The sequence below is a fragment of the Pagrus major genome, chromosome 21, assembly GCF_040436345.1.
Source record: "Pagrus major chromosome 21, Pma_NU_1.0".
Classification (NCBI taxonomy): Eukaryota; Metazoa; Chordata; class Actinopteri; order Spariformes; family Sparidae; genus Pagrus; species Pagrus major.
The window spans coordinates 32,642,549-32,656,540 of record NC_133235.1 but is presented as its reverse complement, the minus strand read 5'-3'; the positions used below and the strand labels follow the sequence as shown (position 1 = coordinate 32,656,540).

General features: G+C 43.7%; 1 protein-coding gene across 1 annotated transcript; it reads left to right on the top strand.

The window, feature by feature from the left end:
- The first annotated feature begins 384 nt into the window (after positions 1–384).
- On the top strand, positions 385–11,079 carry LOC141017101 (uncharacterized). The gene is given in 6 exon segments (XM_073491718.1): positions 385–2,124; positions 4,081–4,212; positions 4,403–4,469; positions 6,727–6,855; positions 8,637–9,928; positions 9,931–11,079. Coding segments are annotated over 6 exon segments (3,759 nt in total). The 5' UTR covers positions 385–462; the 3' UTR covers positions 10,408–11,079.
- The last annotated feature ends 2,913 nt before the right edge of the window (positions 11,080–13,992 follow it).

Below are 13,992 nucleotides of genomic sequence, written 5' to 3'. Positions count from 1 at the left end.
TTAGAATCACTGCAACCATGAAAAACTTTAATTAAACTATATTTTAGGAGAACAAATGAGCTGATTGTGAAAACTGGAGAGTCGTCATCAAACCCTCTGATTCTAAGAAGAGTTCACCTCCTAGAAACTGAAGTGATCAGTGTTTTTAACAGAGAAATGATCTCTGTTGTAAACAAGTGTTAAACACAGTGTTTCTCTCAAACCTCCTCGTCCTGGAATGAAGCACAGCTGGATCAGCCCTCCCTCTTCTTCCTGCTCTCAAACACAGCAGCTCCACTCTGTCACTTTATCTCCTTGTTCCCTCCCCTTCAGATCTGCACTTTGAATGAGGGTGTAACCAGGAAGTGAAGGAGCTGACGAGCCTGAGTCACTGCAGAAGCTCATGTTGTTCAGATCAGAGCTCAGACTAGTTTCAGTTATCAGGAAGTGAATCTCAGACAGTCGTCGACACTCGGAGGTGAAATGGCTCAACAAAACAATCAACTGGACCGAGCAAAGTTCTGCTGTTCCATCTGTTTGGATCTACTGAGGGATCCGGTGGCTATTCCTTGTGGACACAGCTACTGCATGAACTGTATTCAAAGCTACTGGGACACAGAGGATGAGAAGAAAACCCACAGCTGCCCTCAGTGTAGGCAGAGCTTCACACCGAGGCCTGTCCTGGTGAAAAGCACCGTGTTAGCAGATTTAGTGGAGGAGCTGAAGAAGACTGGACTCCAAGCTGCTCCTGCTGATCTCTGCTATGCTGGAGCTGAAGATGTGGCCTGTGATGTCTGCACTGGGAGGAAACTGAGAGCAGTTAAGTCCTGTCTGGTCTGTCTGGCCTCTTACTGTGAGAAACATCTTCAGCTTCATCATGAATTATTTGAAAAACACAAGCTGGTGGAGCCGTCAGAGAAGCTCCAGGAGAACATCTGCTCTCGTCACGATGAGGTGATGAAGATGTTCTGCCGTACTGATCAGCAGTGTATCTGTTATCTCTGCTCTGTGGACGAACATAAAGGCCACGACACAGTGTCAGCTGCAGCAGAGAGGACTGAGAGGCAGAGAGAGCTGGAGGGGAGTCGACAAAACATCCAGCAGAGAATCCAGGACAGAGAGGAAGATGTGAAGGTGCTTCAACAGGAGGTGGAGGCCATCAATGGCTCTGCTGATAAAGCAGCGGAGCACAGTGAGAAGATCTTCACCGAGCTGATCCATCTCATGGAGAAAAGACGCTCTGATGTGAAGCAGCAGGTCAGATCCCAGCAGGAAACTGAAGTGAGTCGAGTCAAAGAGCTTCAGGAGAAGCTGGAGCAGGAGATCACTGAGCTGAAGAGGAAAGACGCTGAGCTGAAGAAGCTCTCACACACAGAGGATCACAACCAGTTTCTACACAACTACCCCTCACTGTCAGCACTCAGTGAGTCTACACACTCATCCAGCATCAATATCCGTCCTCTGAAGTACTTTGAGGATGTGACAGCAGCTGTGTCAGAGGTCAGAGACAAACTACAGGACGTCCTGAGAGACACATGGACAAACATCTCACTGACAGTGACTCAAGTGGATGTTTTACTGTCAAACCCACAACCAGAGAACAAGATCAGAGCTGGACTCTTTAGATATTCACGTGAAATCACACTGGATCCAAACACAGCATATACACGTCTGTTATTATCTGAGGGGAACAGAAAAGCAACATCAGTGAGACAACCACAGTCTTATTCTAGTCACCCAGACAGATTCACTAACTGTCGTCAGGTCCTGAGTAGAGAGAGTCTGACTGGACGTTGTTACTGGGAGGTGGAGTGGAGAGGAACAAATGTTGATGTAGCAGTCGCATACAAGAGTATCAGCAGAGCAGGGAGATCTAATGAATCTTTGTTTGGACGAAATGACAAATCTTGGTCATTAGTTTGTTACAATAACAGATATAACTTTTATCACAACAATGTCAAAACTCCCGTCTCAGGTCCTTGGTCCTCCAGAGTTGGAGTGTACCTGGATCACAGTGCAGGTATTCTGTCCTTCTACAGCGTCTCTGAAACCATCACTCTCCTCCACAGAGTCCAGACCACATTCACTCAGCCTCTCTATGCTGGAGTTTATGTTTTTCCTGACACCAGTGCTGAGTTCAGTAAAGTCAAATAGTCAGAAGTCATTTAAGGGACAGTGAGTTAAACTCTGAGTTTTAACTCTTAAACTTATTCTGTCTTCATGTTTGTGGCTGATTGTTGTGTGGTGTCTTCACCTGTCAATCAAACATGATGGGCGGGACTTTGACATCTTCTCATGTGTTGTTGTGTAAATGTTTGAGTGTCTTTAGGTGGCGCTCCTTCCTGTGTCTGTTTAACCATGGAGGCTCTCACTGCTCATGATGACTTTTGTTCAGCTGAACTGACATTTGTCTGCATGAAGATATAAACGTGTCTGTGCTCTAAATGTGTGTTGAATATTTGTACTGATGTGTTTGCATGTTGTTGTTTCTCTCCCACTGCATGAGTCTAAAGAGAGAAAGCAGCAGAGCTTCATTTATCCTACATATTTAGTTCTCATCACTTTGTACATGTTTAAATTCATCTATAATCACATTTACATTTATTTGTTTGGCAGAACAAAAGCTGTCGTTGTTCCAATCGTCACACAAATTCAATAATATATGAGGAAGATCATTTATTATTTTCTTGTACGTAGCTGAGATTCAAACAAACTGATTGTGTGGATGAAGTGAAATCATTGAACCAGAGTCATTGAACAGACTTTACTGATGGGACGTGTGAACAAACTGAAGCTTTACATGGTGAATAAACAAACACGAACAAAGTCTTTTCTTGTCGTCTTTGTAGTGCTTCATGCAACATTAATAGGGCGTTTTGGGTTAAATATGGCTATCAATAACAATTAATGATTATCAGGGATAATTATTAATTATGATAAATAATAAGATCCTATTTATATTAGATCACCTCGGGGCACCACCCTTGAAGAACAGAAAAGATGGTCAATTCACCAAATCAGTCTCATAAAAATGTACTAAACTGTTTGTAACGGATTAATAATTAAGTTAATAACTACAACCAATATTGTCATAACAGCTGTAATGGTCGAAGGATTTTTGAGTTCTTGACAGTCGATGTTGGCAACATTCACTCTTGTACAATATAAAAATAGAAAGCATGAAGGTTCAAAAGTCTTTTATTTAACACAAAGATGAAAACACACTAACTAACATGTACTATATACAGCTGTGTGTGTGTGTGTGTGTGTGTGTGTGTGTGTGTGTGTGTGTGTGTGTGTGTGTGTGTGTGTGTGTGTGTGTGTGTGTGTGTGTGTGTGTCTGGCTCCACCTGCTGTTGTTTCTTGGTATAATTACAGCAGACGATCTACATTGAATGCTGCAGCACTACTGGTGTCGTTACTGTGAGAAACAATCATTTATTTAGCTGCTTTTTTTTCATTGAACTGACAAAGTTGAAGCTGCAGTTGAAGAGAAGAACAATGATCTCACGTCAGCTGAGTGTTTTCTTTGTTTCCTCTCCACGACATCACAGAGGCAAATATTTTCCAACACGTTACTCGACACTTTAGAAAGTAAGAGTTTTACACACAGAATGTATGACGACTAAATGATAAACTACCCGACACTATTCAGTAAGTACAGCTGAAACCAGAGCAGCTCAGTAGAGCGCATACCTCCGCCAAGGCCCAGTAGTCAACTTTAATTCAATCAAGCCTAATCCAAGATAACGTAAAACATTAAAAACACTTCCAGCTGCAGCAATTTGCTTTTCCATGTGGTGAACTCCAGTGGGCTGCGGTGACGTCCCGTCTTCCCCTCAAACAAGTGCGTGATGTTGCAAATCGATATTCAGCTCACAATCATCTACTGACGTCAGCCTGGAACATTTTACTGCAGCCACCGCTTTTTGTTGAGAAAATCAACATCTTCATCTGGAGTACAGAAGAAATGTACACACAGGAAGAAGTTCATGGGCTGGAACTGAAAATGGCAGCAGGGATTCTTCTGGAAACATCCTTTAATAATATCCAGCTGTGTGTCATGACGGCGTCCTGGTGTGTCCTTTCCTGTCTCTGCAGAGTTACCTGGACAAACTGCAGGAGGACATCGGTAAGACTCTTGAGAAGGTGAGCAGCAGAGAGAAATACATCAACAACCAGCTGGAGCATCTGATCCAGGAGTACCGCAGCGCTCAGGCCAAACTCAGCGAGGTAAACGCCAAAAGACAAGTATGACAAACAAAAACTTCCAGCTGATCGATTGAAGGTTTTAGGAATGGGCAAAAACACAGAAAGGTTGTTCTGTCCTGATGCACGTTTGGATTTCAAGTTTGGAAATATAAATCATTCTTTATTTAAGGACCAAACACAAACCTGGTAACAAACACGTGTTCTCCAACAGGCAAAGGAGCACTACCAGCAGGCCAGTGGAGGAGTGACTGAGAGGACCAGAGTCCTGGCAGAGGTCAGTGAACACATCGTATGTTTTCATGTCACTGCGGTCGTGTCCGTGTGGAGAAAGACCCGACATTAACATTCATCTCTGGTGATGCGAACACAAACGGACGGCTCTAAATACAAGTGTAAATGACCACCAAGACGCTGGCGAGGTGGTCTGGGACACATTGGACCACATTGTAAATGTCATGATGCGTCCCCGACAAGGACATCATCAGTGGAGGATGTGATGGTTGTTACGGTGACAAAATGACTTGTCTGGGCTCTTAACCTGCCAATGTTAGCAGCAGATGTTAACACACTGTCTGCTTCAACCAATGCTTCAAACTAGCAACTGCAATATCACCAGACTCCCTTAACAAATCGCAGCATTTTGAGAGTTGGTGAGTGAGGAGAAACTTTACACGATTTGTGACACAGCTGCAGCAAATTCTTAATCATTGGTGCCTTCTTCTAAATTCAGCTTCTGTGTGTTTCAGATCAGTGAAGAGCTGGAGAAGGTGAAGCAGGAGATGGAGGAGAAAGGCAGCAGCATGTCTGACGGAGGTGAATCTGATGACTGACTCTGTGGCTAAGTTAATTTGAAGAAATGAGCTGTCTGTGTTTGATACCGACTGTCTGTCTGTGTTTGATACCGACCGTCTGTCTGTGTTTGATACCGACCGTCTGTCTGTGTTTGATACCGGCCGTCCGTCTCTGTTTGATACCGACCGCCTGTCTGTGTTTGATACCGACCGTCTGTCTGTGTTTGATACCGACCGCCTGTCTGTGTTTGATACCGACCGTCTGTCTGTGTTTGATACCGAACATCCGTCTGTGTTTGATACCGACCGTCTGTCTGTGTTTGATACCGACCGTCCGTCTGTGTTTGATACCGACCGTCCGTCTGTGTTTGATACCGACCGTCCGTCTGTGTTTGATACCGACCGTCTGTCTGTGTTTGATACCGTCTGTCTGTCTGTCTGTGTTTGATACCGTCTGTCTGTCTGTGTTTGATACCGACCATCCGTCTGTGTTTGATACCGTCTGTCCATCTGTGTTTGATACCGTCTGTCTGTCTGTGTCTGATACCGACCGTCTGTCTGTGTTTGATACCGACCGTCCGTCTGTGTTTGATACCGACCGTCCGTCTGTGTTTGATACCGACCGTCTGTGTTTGATACCATCTGTCTGTCTGTGTTTGATACCGTCTGTCTGTGTTTGATACCGACCGTCCGTCTGTGTTTGATACCGACCGTCTGTGTTTGATACCATCTGTCTGTCTGTGTTTGATACCGTCTGTCTGTGTTCGATACCGACCGTCTGTCTGTGTTTGATACCGACCGTCCGTCTGTGTTTGATACCGTCTGTCTGTGTTTGATATCGACTGTCTGTCTGTGTTTGATACCGAACGTCTGTCTGTGTTCGATACCGACCGTCTGTCTGTGTTTGATACCGACCGCCCGTCTGTGTTTGATACCGTCTGTCTGTCTGTGTTTGATACCGCCCGTCTGTGTTTGATACCGACCGCCCGTCTGTGTTTGATACCGACCGTCTGTCCGTGTTTGATACCGACCGTCTGTCTGTGTTTGATACTGTCTGTCTGTGTTTGATACCGACCGTCTGTCTGTGTTTGATACTGTCTGTCTGTGTTTGATACTGTCTGTCTGTGTTTGATACCGACCGTCTGTCTGTGTTTGATACCGACCGTCTGTCTGTGTTTGATACCGTCTGTCTGTGTTTGATACCGACCGTCTGTCTGTGTTTGATACTGTCTGTCTGTGTTTGATACCGACCGCCCGTCTGTGTTTGATACCGACCGCCCGTCTGTGTTTGATACCGACCGTCTGTCCGTGTTTGATACCGACCGTCTGTCTGTGTTTGATACTGTCTGTCTGTGTTTGATACCGACCGTCTGTCTGTGTTTGATACTGTCTGTCTGTGTTTGATACTGTCTGTCTGTGTTTGATACCGACCGTCTGTCCGTGTTTGATACCGACCGTCTGTCTGTGTTTGATACCGTCTGTCTGTGTTTGATACCGACCGTCTGTCTGTGTTTGATACCGACCGCCTGTCTGTGTTTGATACCGACCGTCTGTCTGTGTTTGATACCGAACATCCGTCTGTGTTTGATACCGTCTGTCTGTCTGTGTTTGATACCGACCGTCCGTCTGTGTTTGATACCGACCGTCCGTCTGTGTTTGATACCGACCGTCTGTCTGTGTTTGATACCGACCGTCTGTCTGTGTTTGATACCGACCGTCTGTCTGTGTTTGATTCCTCCTTCAGCTCCGGTGGTGAAGATCAAGCAGAGTTTGACCAAGCTGAAGCAGGAGATCGTTCAGATGGACGTGAGGATCGGCGTCGTCGAGCACACGCTGCTTCAGGCCAAACTCAAAGAGAAGTCCAACATGACACGCGACATGCACGCCACCAACATCCCCGAGCCGGCCGCCGGGCCCTTCGCTTAGGTTGACCGGCACAAACAACAAACACCAGCAGCTGTCTCATGTATTTCTCATGACGTTGGATCTTTAACACTTGTGTCTCCAGTGTCGGTCCGTCAGCTGGAACAGTTCATCAGTTTGACTCTTTGTCCTGAACGTCACTTATTTATTTCTCAGCTACATTTTTTATGAAGAGTATTTGGTTTCCTTTTTTGTGAATATGAACATACAATAAATTTTTATTCCAACAATAATTTCTGTCTTTTGTTGAAGTTGAATTTGTTCTGTGAACATTTACTCTGAGCAAAAAGGCCACGAGACGTCAGCAGCAGAGAAACTCCTGAACCTGATGAGGTTTTAATTTTAAAACTCTGATTTTATTCACCTTTAAATGACAGAATGAATCCAGGTCCAATGTTCCAACACAAGAGGGCGCCGTCATCCTGCCAACCACAGATGTGTTGGAGGTTAAAGCTCCTCAGCTCACCTGTTACACAGTTTTAGTTAACAACGTGTGTTGAGGCTGATGTGAGTCTTCATCATTAAGGTGCAGTGCGTCACACATCATGGTAAATGTGTGTCGGACCACTGAAAGTGCAGATTGGATCTGTGTTGCCTCCTTCAAACTACAGTCAGCTCTCTGTGTGTGAGGTTGATCCATCACACAGGACACATCGTCAGCCCGCTGCAGGAAGTTAAAGTGAGAGTCTTGAAGTTTAACACTCGTCGGTTTACACAGTAAAGATGATAAAATGTCTCCTTGTGATGCACCGGTGTTACGAGTCCTCATCTCTGACACTTCACCTTTTACACCCAGTGGAGAATTACATCATTTACAACTAAAAGAGCTTAAATTATTGTTTCATCAGCCTTTTTTTATTTTAACTTTAGTTTTTCCTCCTTTATTTCAGCTTCAAATCAGCCACGTTTTACAAAAGTCTTGCGGTTTCTTTTGGCCTGATGTGACTTCATGCGTCCGCCTGCTGAAGTTCAGCTGACGATGTTGTGTTTGAAGAAGATTCGATTTCAAGATGAAACTTTCACATCAACAGTTTTCAGTCAGCCTGAAATCATTTTAAGGTCCCGATGATGGAAATCAAATGTTTGGCTGTGATCACACGAGGAAACAGACTAAAGTACATCCACTTTACTGATTTATTGATTCATATAAATCATCACATGAACAGCAGAAGCAGCTGATCTGGTTCATTTGTGTCCTTCTGGGTTCAGAGTGACAACAAATATCTGGATTGATGATTTTAGTTTGAAGCTTGAAAAGCTGGTTTGACTCAGGTTGATGTTGTGAAACAGAAATGTTAATCATTAAACGTGAGAACATTTTATTCCAGCGGCTTCAGTGTTTTATGACAGGCTGGTTTGATGACTCCCTGTTGAAGGTCGACTGTTTTTATGAGCAGGAAAATAAAACTGAACACAATCTGAGGAAGAGTTAGAGAACTATGGAGCCGTCAGCAAAGCCTGAGGAGCCCAGAAATATTTCACAACTAAAAACTTTGATGTTGTCAAATGTGGAGCAGGTTTTAACTGAGGCTTCGTTGTAAACGAGCGAACAAAGTCCAGAGTCACAGAGCGGCTCCTCGTCCTGGAATGAAGCACAGCTGGATCAGCCCTCCCTCTTCTTCCTGCTCTCAAACACAGCAGCTCCACCCTGTCACTTTATCTCCTTGTTCCCTCCCCTTCAGATCTGCACTTTGAATGAGGGTGTAACCAGGAAGTGAAGGAGCTGACGAGCCTCATTCACTGCGGAAGCTCATGTTGTTCAGATCAGAGCTCAGACTAGTTTCAGTTATCAGGAAGTGAATCTCAGACAGTCGTCGACACGCGGAGGTGAAATGGCTCAACAAAACAATCAACTGGACCGAGCAAAGTTCTGCTGTTCCATCTGTTTGGATCTACTGAAGGATCCGGTGGCTATTCCCTGTGGACACAGCTACTGCATGAACTGTATTCAAAGCTACTGGGACACAGAGGATGAGAAGAAAACCCACAGCTGCCCTCAGTGTAGGCAGAGCTTCACACCGAGGCCTGTCCTGGTGAAAAACGCCATGTTAGCAGATTTAGTGGAGGAGCTGAAGAAGACTGGACTCCAAGCTGCTCCTGCTGATCTCTGCTATGCTGGAGCTGAAGATGTGGCCTGTGATGTCTGCACTGGGAGGAAACTGAGAGCAGTTAAGTCCTGTTTGTCCTGTCCGGCCTCTTACTGTGAGAAACATCTTCAGCCTCATTATGAAGCAGCTCCTTTAAAGAAACACAAGCTGGTGGAGCCGTCAGAGAAGCTCCAGGAGAACATCTGCTCTCGTCACGATGAGGTGATGAAGATCTTCTGCCGTACTGATCAGCAGTGTATCTGTATTTTGTGCTCCATGGACGAACATAAAGGCCACGACACAGTGTCAGCTGCAGCAGAGAGGACTGAGAGGCAGAGAGAGCTGGAGGGGAGTCGACAAAACATCCAGCAGAGAATCCAGGACAGAGAGGAAGATGTGAAGGTGCTTCAACAGGAGGTGGAGGCCATCAATGGCTCTGCTGATAAAGCAGCGGAGCACAGTGAGAAGATCTTCACCGAGCTGATCCGTCTCATGGAGAAAAGACGCTCTGATGTGAAGCAGCAGGTCAGATCCCAGCAGGAAACTGAAGTGAGTCGAGTCAAAGAGCTTCAGGAGAAGCTGGAGCAGGAGATCACTGAGCTGAAGAGGAAAGACGCTGAGCTGAAGAAGCTCTCACACACAGAGGATCACAACCAGTTTCTACACAACTACCCCTCACTGTCAGCACTCAGTGAGTCTACACACTCATCCAGCATCAATATCCGTCCTCTGAAGTACTTTGAGGATGTGACAGCAGCTGTGTCAGAGGTCAGAGACAAACTACAGGACGTCCTGAGAGACACATGGACAAACATCTCACTGACAGTGACTGAAGTGGATGTTTTACTGCCACAAGAGCCAAAGACCAGAGCTGGACTCTTAAGATATTCACGTGAAATCACACTGGATCCAAACACAGCAAACACACAGAGCTGTTATTATCTGAGGGGAACAGAAAAGTAACAAGAATGAGTCAACCACAGTCTTATTCTAGTCACCCAGACAGATTCACTTACTATCGTCAGGTCCTGAGTAGAGAGAGTCTGACTGGACGTTGTTACTGGGAGGTGGAGCTGAGAGGAGGAGTTTATGTAGCAGTCGCATACAAGAGTATCAGGAGAGCAGGGAGCTATAATGAATGTTGGTTTGGACGAAATGACAAATCTTGGTCATTACAACGTTACAATAACAGTTATTACTTTTATCACAACAATGTCCAAACTCCCGTCTCAGGTCCTCGGTCCTCCAGAGTTGGAGTGTACCTGGATCACAGTGCAGGTATTCTGTCCTTCTACAGCGTCTCTGAAACCATCACTCTCCTCCACAGAGTCCAGACCACATTCACTCAGCCTCTCTATGCTGGAGTTTGGGTTTATTGTTCTGACACCAGTGCTGAGTTCAGTAAAGTCAAATAGACAGAAGTCATTTAAGGGACAGTGAGTTAAACTCTGAGTTTTAACTCTTAAACTTATTCTGTCTTAATGTTTGTGGCTGATTGTTGTGTGGTGTCTTCACCTGTCAATCAAACATGATGGGCGGGACTTTGACATCTTCTCACCTGTTGTTGTGTAAATGTTTGAGTGTCTTTAGGTGGCGCTCCTTCCTGTGTCTGTTTAACCATGGAGGCTCTCACTGCTCATGATGACTTTTGTTCAGCTGAACTGACATTTGTCTGCATGAAGATATAAACGTGTCTGTGCTCTAAATGTGTGTTGAATATTTGTACTGATGTGTTTGCATGTTGTTGTTTCTCTCCCACTGCATGAGTCTAAAGAGAGAAAGCAGCAGAGCTTCATTTATCCTACATATTTAGTTCTCATCACTTTGTACATGTTTAAATTCATCTATAATCACATTTACATTTATTTGTTTGGCAGAACAAAAGCTGTCGTTGTTCCAATCGTCACACAAATTCAATAATATATGAGGACGATCATTTATTATTTTCTTGTACGTAGCTGAGATTCAAACAAACTGATTGTGTGGATGAAGTGAAATCATTGAACCAGAGTCACTGAACAGACTTTACTGATGGGACGTGTGAACAAACTGAAGCTTTACATGGTGAATAAACAAACAGGAACAAAGTCTTTTCTTGTCGTCTTCATTCCAGGGTCTCACACAGAGCTGATGGAGAACATGTGACACTAACATGAGAGTATAACTGAGGCACTTTTCCTCCTCAAACACCACAAAGTTCACAGTTCATGTTCAGAGCTGAAGCCGTCAGAAAATCATCAAATGAATAAATTATTCTCCACGTTTGGTTTCAAGTATTTCCATGTTGTTGAATCATAAATCTAGAAGTCAGAGAACTTAAAAAGCCTCAAATCTCACATTCCTAAATACTATTTACAACCTGAGAGCTGATGTGAAGAATATTTGTAAAGGTGAATCTCTTCTCTCCCATCTTTCCCGTGTGACCTGAATGCAGCATCAGTGTTACAGGCTGTGACTCCTGTGAACAAACTGACACAGTGTGATGTCACATATATTTAAATGTGTCTTTACTGATGTTGTTTGAAGCTGCCAAAGGCTCAGTGAAGTTTCTACATGTCTTCCTGCAGTGAACATCACAGCAGGTCAACAAGTGAACTGTGAAAACTGATGCAGGACACAAGAGGGCGCCGTCATCCTGCTAACCAGAGATGTAGTGGAGGTTAAAGCAGCTCCGCTCACTTTGTCTGCATGTTTTACTCAAAGGAGACATATTATGCTCATTTTCAGGCCCATGTTTTTATTTCAGGTGTCTTTCAGAAGACGTTTACAGGCTTTAATGTCCAAAAAACTGATGATTTTTCTCCCTCTGTCCACTGACGCTGTCTGAATGTTCAGCTCACACAGACTTCCACCTGCTGAAGTTCAGGTCGTCCACTTGTGTTTGAAGGTTTTACTCCAAACTTCACTTTTCTTTACAACTAACAGTCACATTTTAATCATTTTCAGGTAAAGATGGAAATCACATCATTGATTCATATGAATCATCAAATGAACAGCAGAAGCAGCTGATCTGGTTCACCAGACTCCCTTAACAAATTGCATCATTTTAAGAGTTGTTTCATGAGGAGAAACTTTAAACGATTTGTGACACAGCTGCAGCAGATTCTGAATCATTGTCTCCTTCTTGTAAATTCAGCATTAAATGAAAACAGTAAGTTGTGTGTTTCCTTGTAGAAAGTGTCAGTTTGTGGCAGCATGGCTGCACCAGCCTGTCTGCTTCTGTGTCTAAAGTGCTAAAGTCTGACTTGCCAACATTTAGCAGCTGTTTGAACACACTGTTTACACTGATTTCACCATTTACACTCAATTTATGAAAGAAGAAACATTTTATTGATGCTAAACATGTCACATTTTACAGATACACTAAACAGTAACCAGTGTAGGCGACTTCTTTGTCCCCGTGGAGAAAGTCACCAGACTCCCTTTGAAAATGTCTCAATTTAGTGAGTTGTTGAGTTGTAGACACTTTATAAACTGTGTGAAACTCTGTCTCTGACTAATTCTTCATTATTTGTTCCTTCTTGTGAATTCAGCAAATGTTCTGCATGAACTTCTTTCTGTCTTTGTGTAAATGCTGTACGAAGTCTCCAGACACTTCAGTTGTTTAGGAGAACGCTGCAAAGCTACTTTAATGTTTTTGTTAATGACTGTTAGCACATTGGGATGAGCCATTATGAATCTATAGACTGGACAAAGCTGGCAGCCAATGTGACTTTGACAGACTCTGAATGAACACTGGCTCAACAGTTCATTGCAACCCTGTGATAATGTGTCTCATTTTGTTTATTTTCATATTGTGTTTATGCTTCTCGATGCTTAATGAACGTGCTGAAGGAAAAGTGTTTTGTCACAACCTTCCACCTATAAAGTGGGATGTCTGAGACTGGACAGGTGAAGTTTCACTTGAGCAGTGAGTTATTATTGTTCAAAAAGTGTATTTAAGTAACGTATATGGTCCTAACGATGATAGTCGATGACGTATTTCTCTTAATCTCTGACCTGTCAGGTCAATACTTGATAGCAGGTGATGTGATTTCCACTTTGGACCCAGTGAACGATCGTTCAACAGGCATCGACAACACACAGGCCAAATGAAGAAGACCGATCCAACAGTTCATGAAAGATTTAAATCTGTTGGATATTTGGAGACATCTTAATCCTAGCTCGATAGCTTCCTCATGCTACTCTAGTACTCACCAAACATACTCAGGTATTGATTACTTTTCAACTGCTTCCCAGGATTACAGATCGTCAGTACCACAGTGTCGTTATCTCTGACCATACAGCAGGTTCATTAATATATATCAGTAATAAAATGGTGTGCGACGCCCCTAAATGGCGTCTTCAAACAGGATGGCTTCAGGACCCGTCATTCATAGACTTCCTTGGTAAACAAATAGAGCTTTACTTTGAAACTAATACATGTGAAACCTCAGCATGTGTAAGATGGGAAGCATTCAAAGTATTCATCAGAGGTCAAACTATTGGCTTTTGTAGTTCAAACAGCCAAACTAAAGATATATATCAGAAAACAACTGAAAATACAGATGATCTTAATAAAGTGCTGCTACTAAAGGGCCTGTTGTAATGAAATGTCAGCGAGTAGAGCAGCTGCAAAGGTACTGAAATAGAAAACAAGGTGACGAACATGGAGATAAAGCAGGAAGACGACTCGCATGGCAGATCAAACTAAGACAAACTGAGCGAGCTGTTACCACAACTGAAGGCCCATCAGGAAACATAAGAGATCCAGTGAAGATTAATGAAGCATGTAGAGATTATTATGGAAAGCTGTGTGGTTCAGAGTGCTCTCCTAACTTGGACCTCCAGACGCAGTTCTTAGATAATCTTAACTTACCACAGAGTTCAGAAGAAGATGAGATTCATCTAGAAGAAGAGTTAACACTGAAGGAAATATCAGCAGCTACTGATGCGATGTGTAAACGTGTAGATTTCCCAGATTCATCCAGTCATCATGACGGTCTCCACCTGAACTGCAG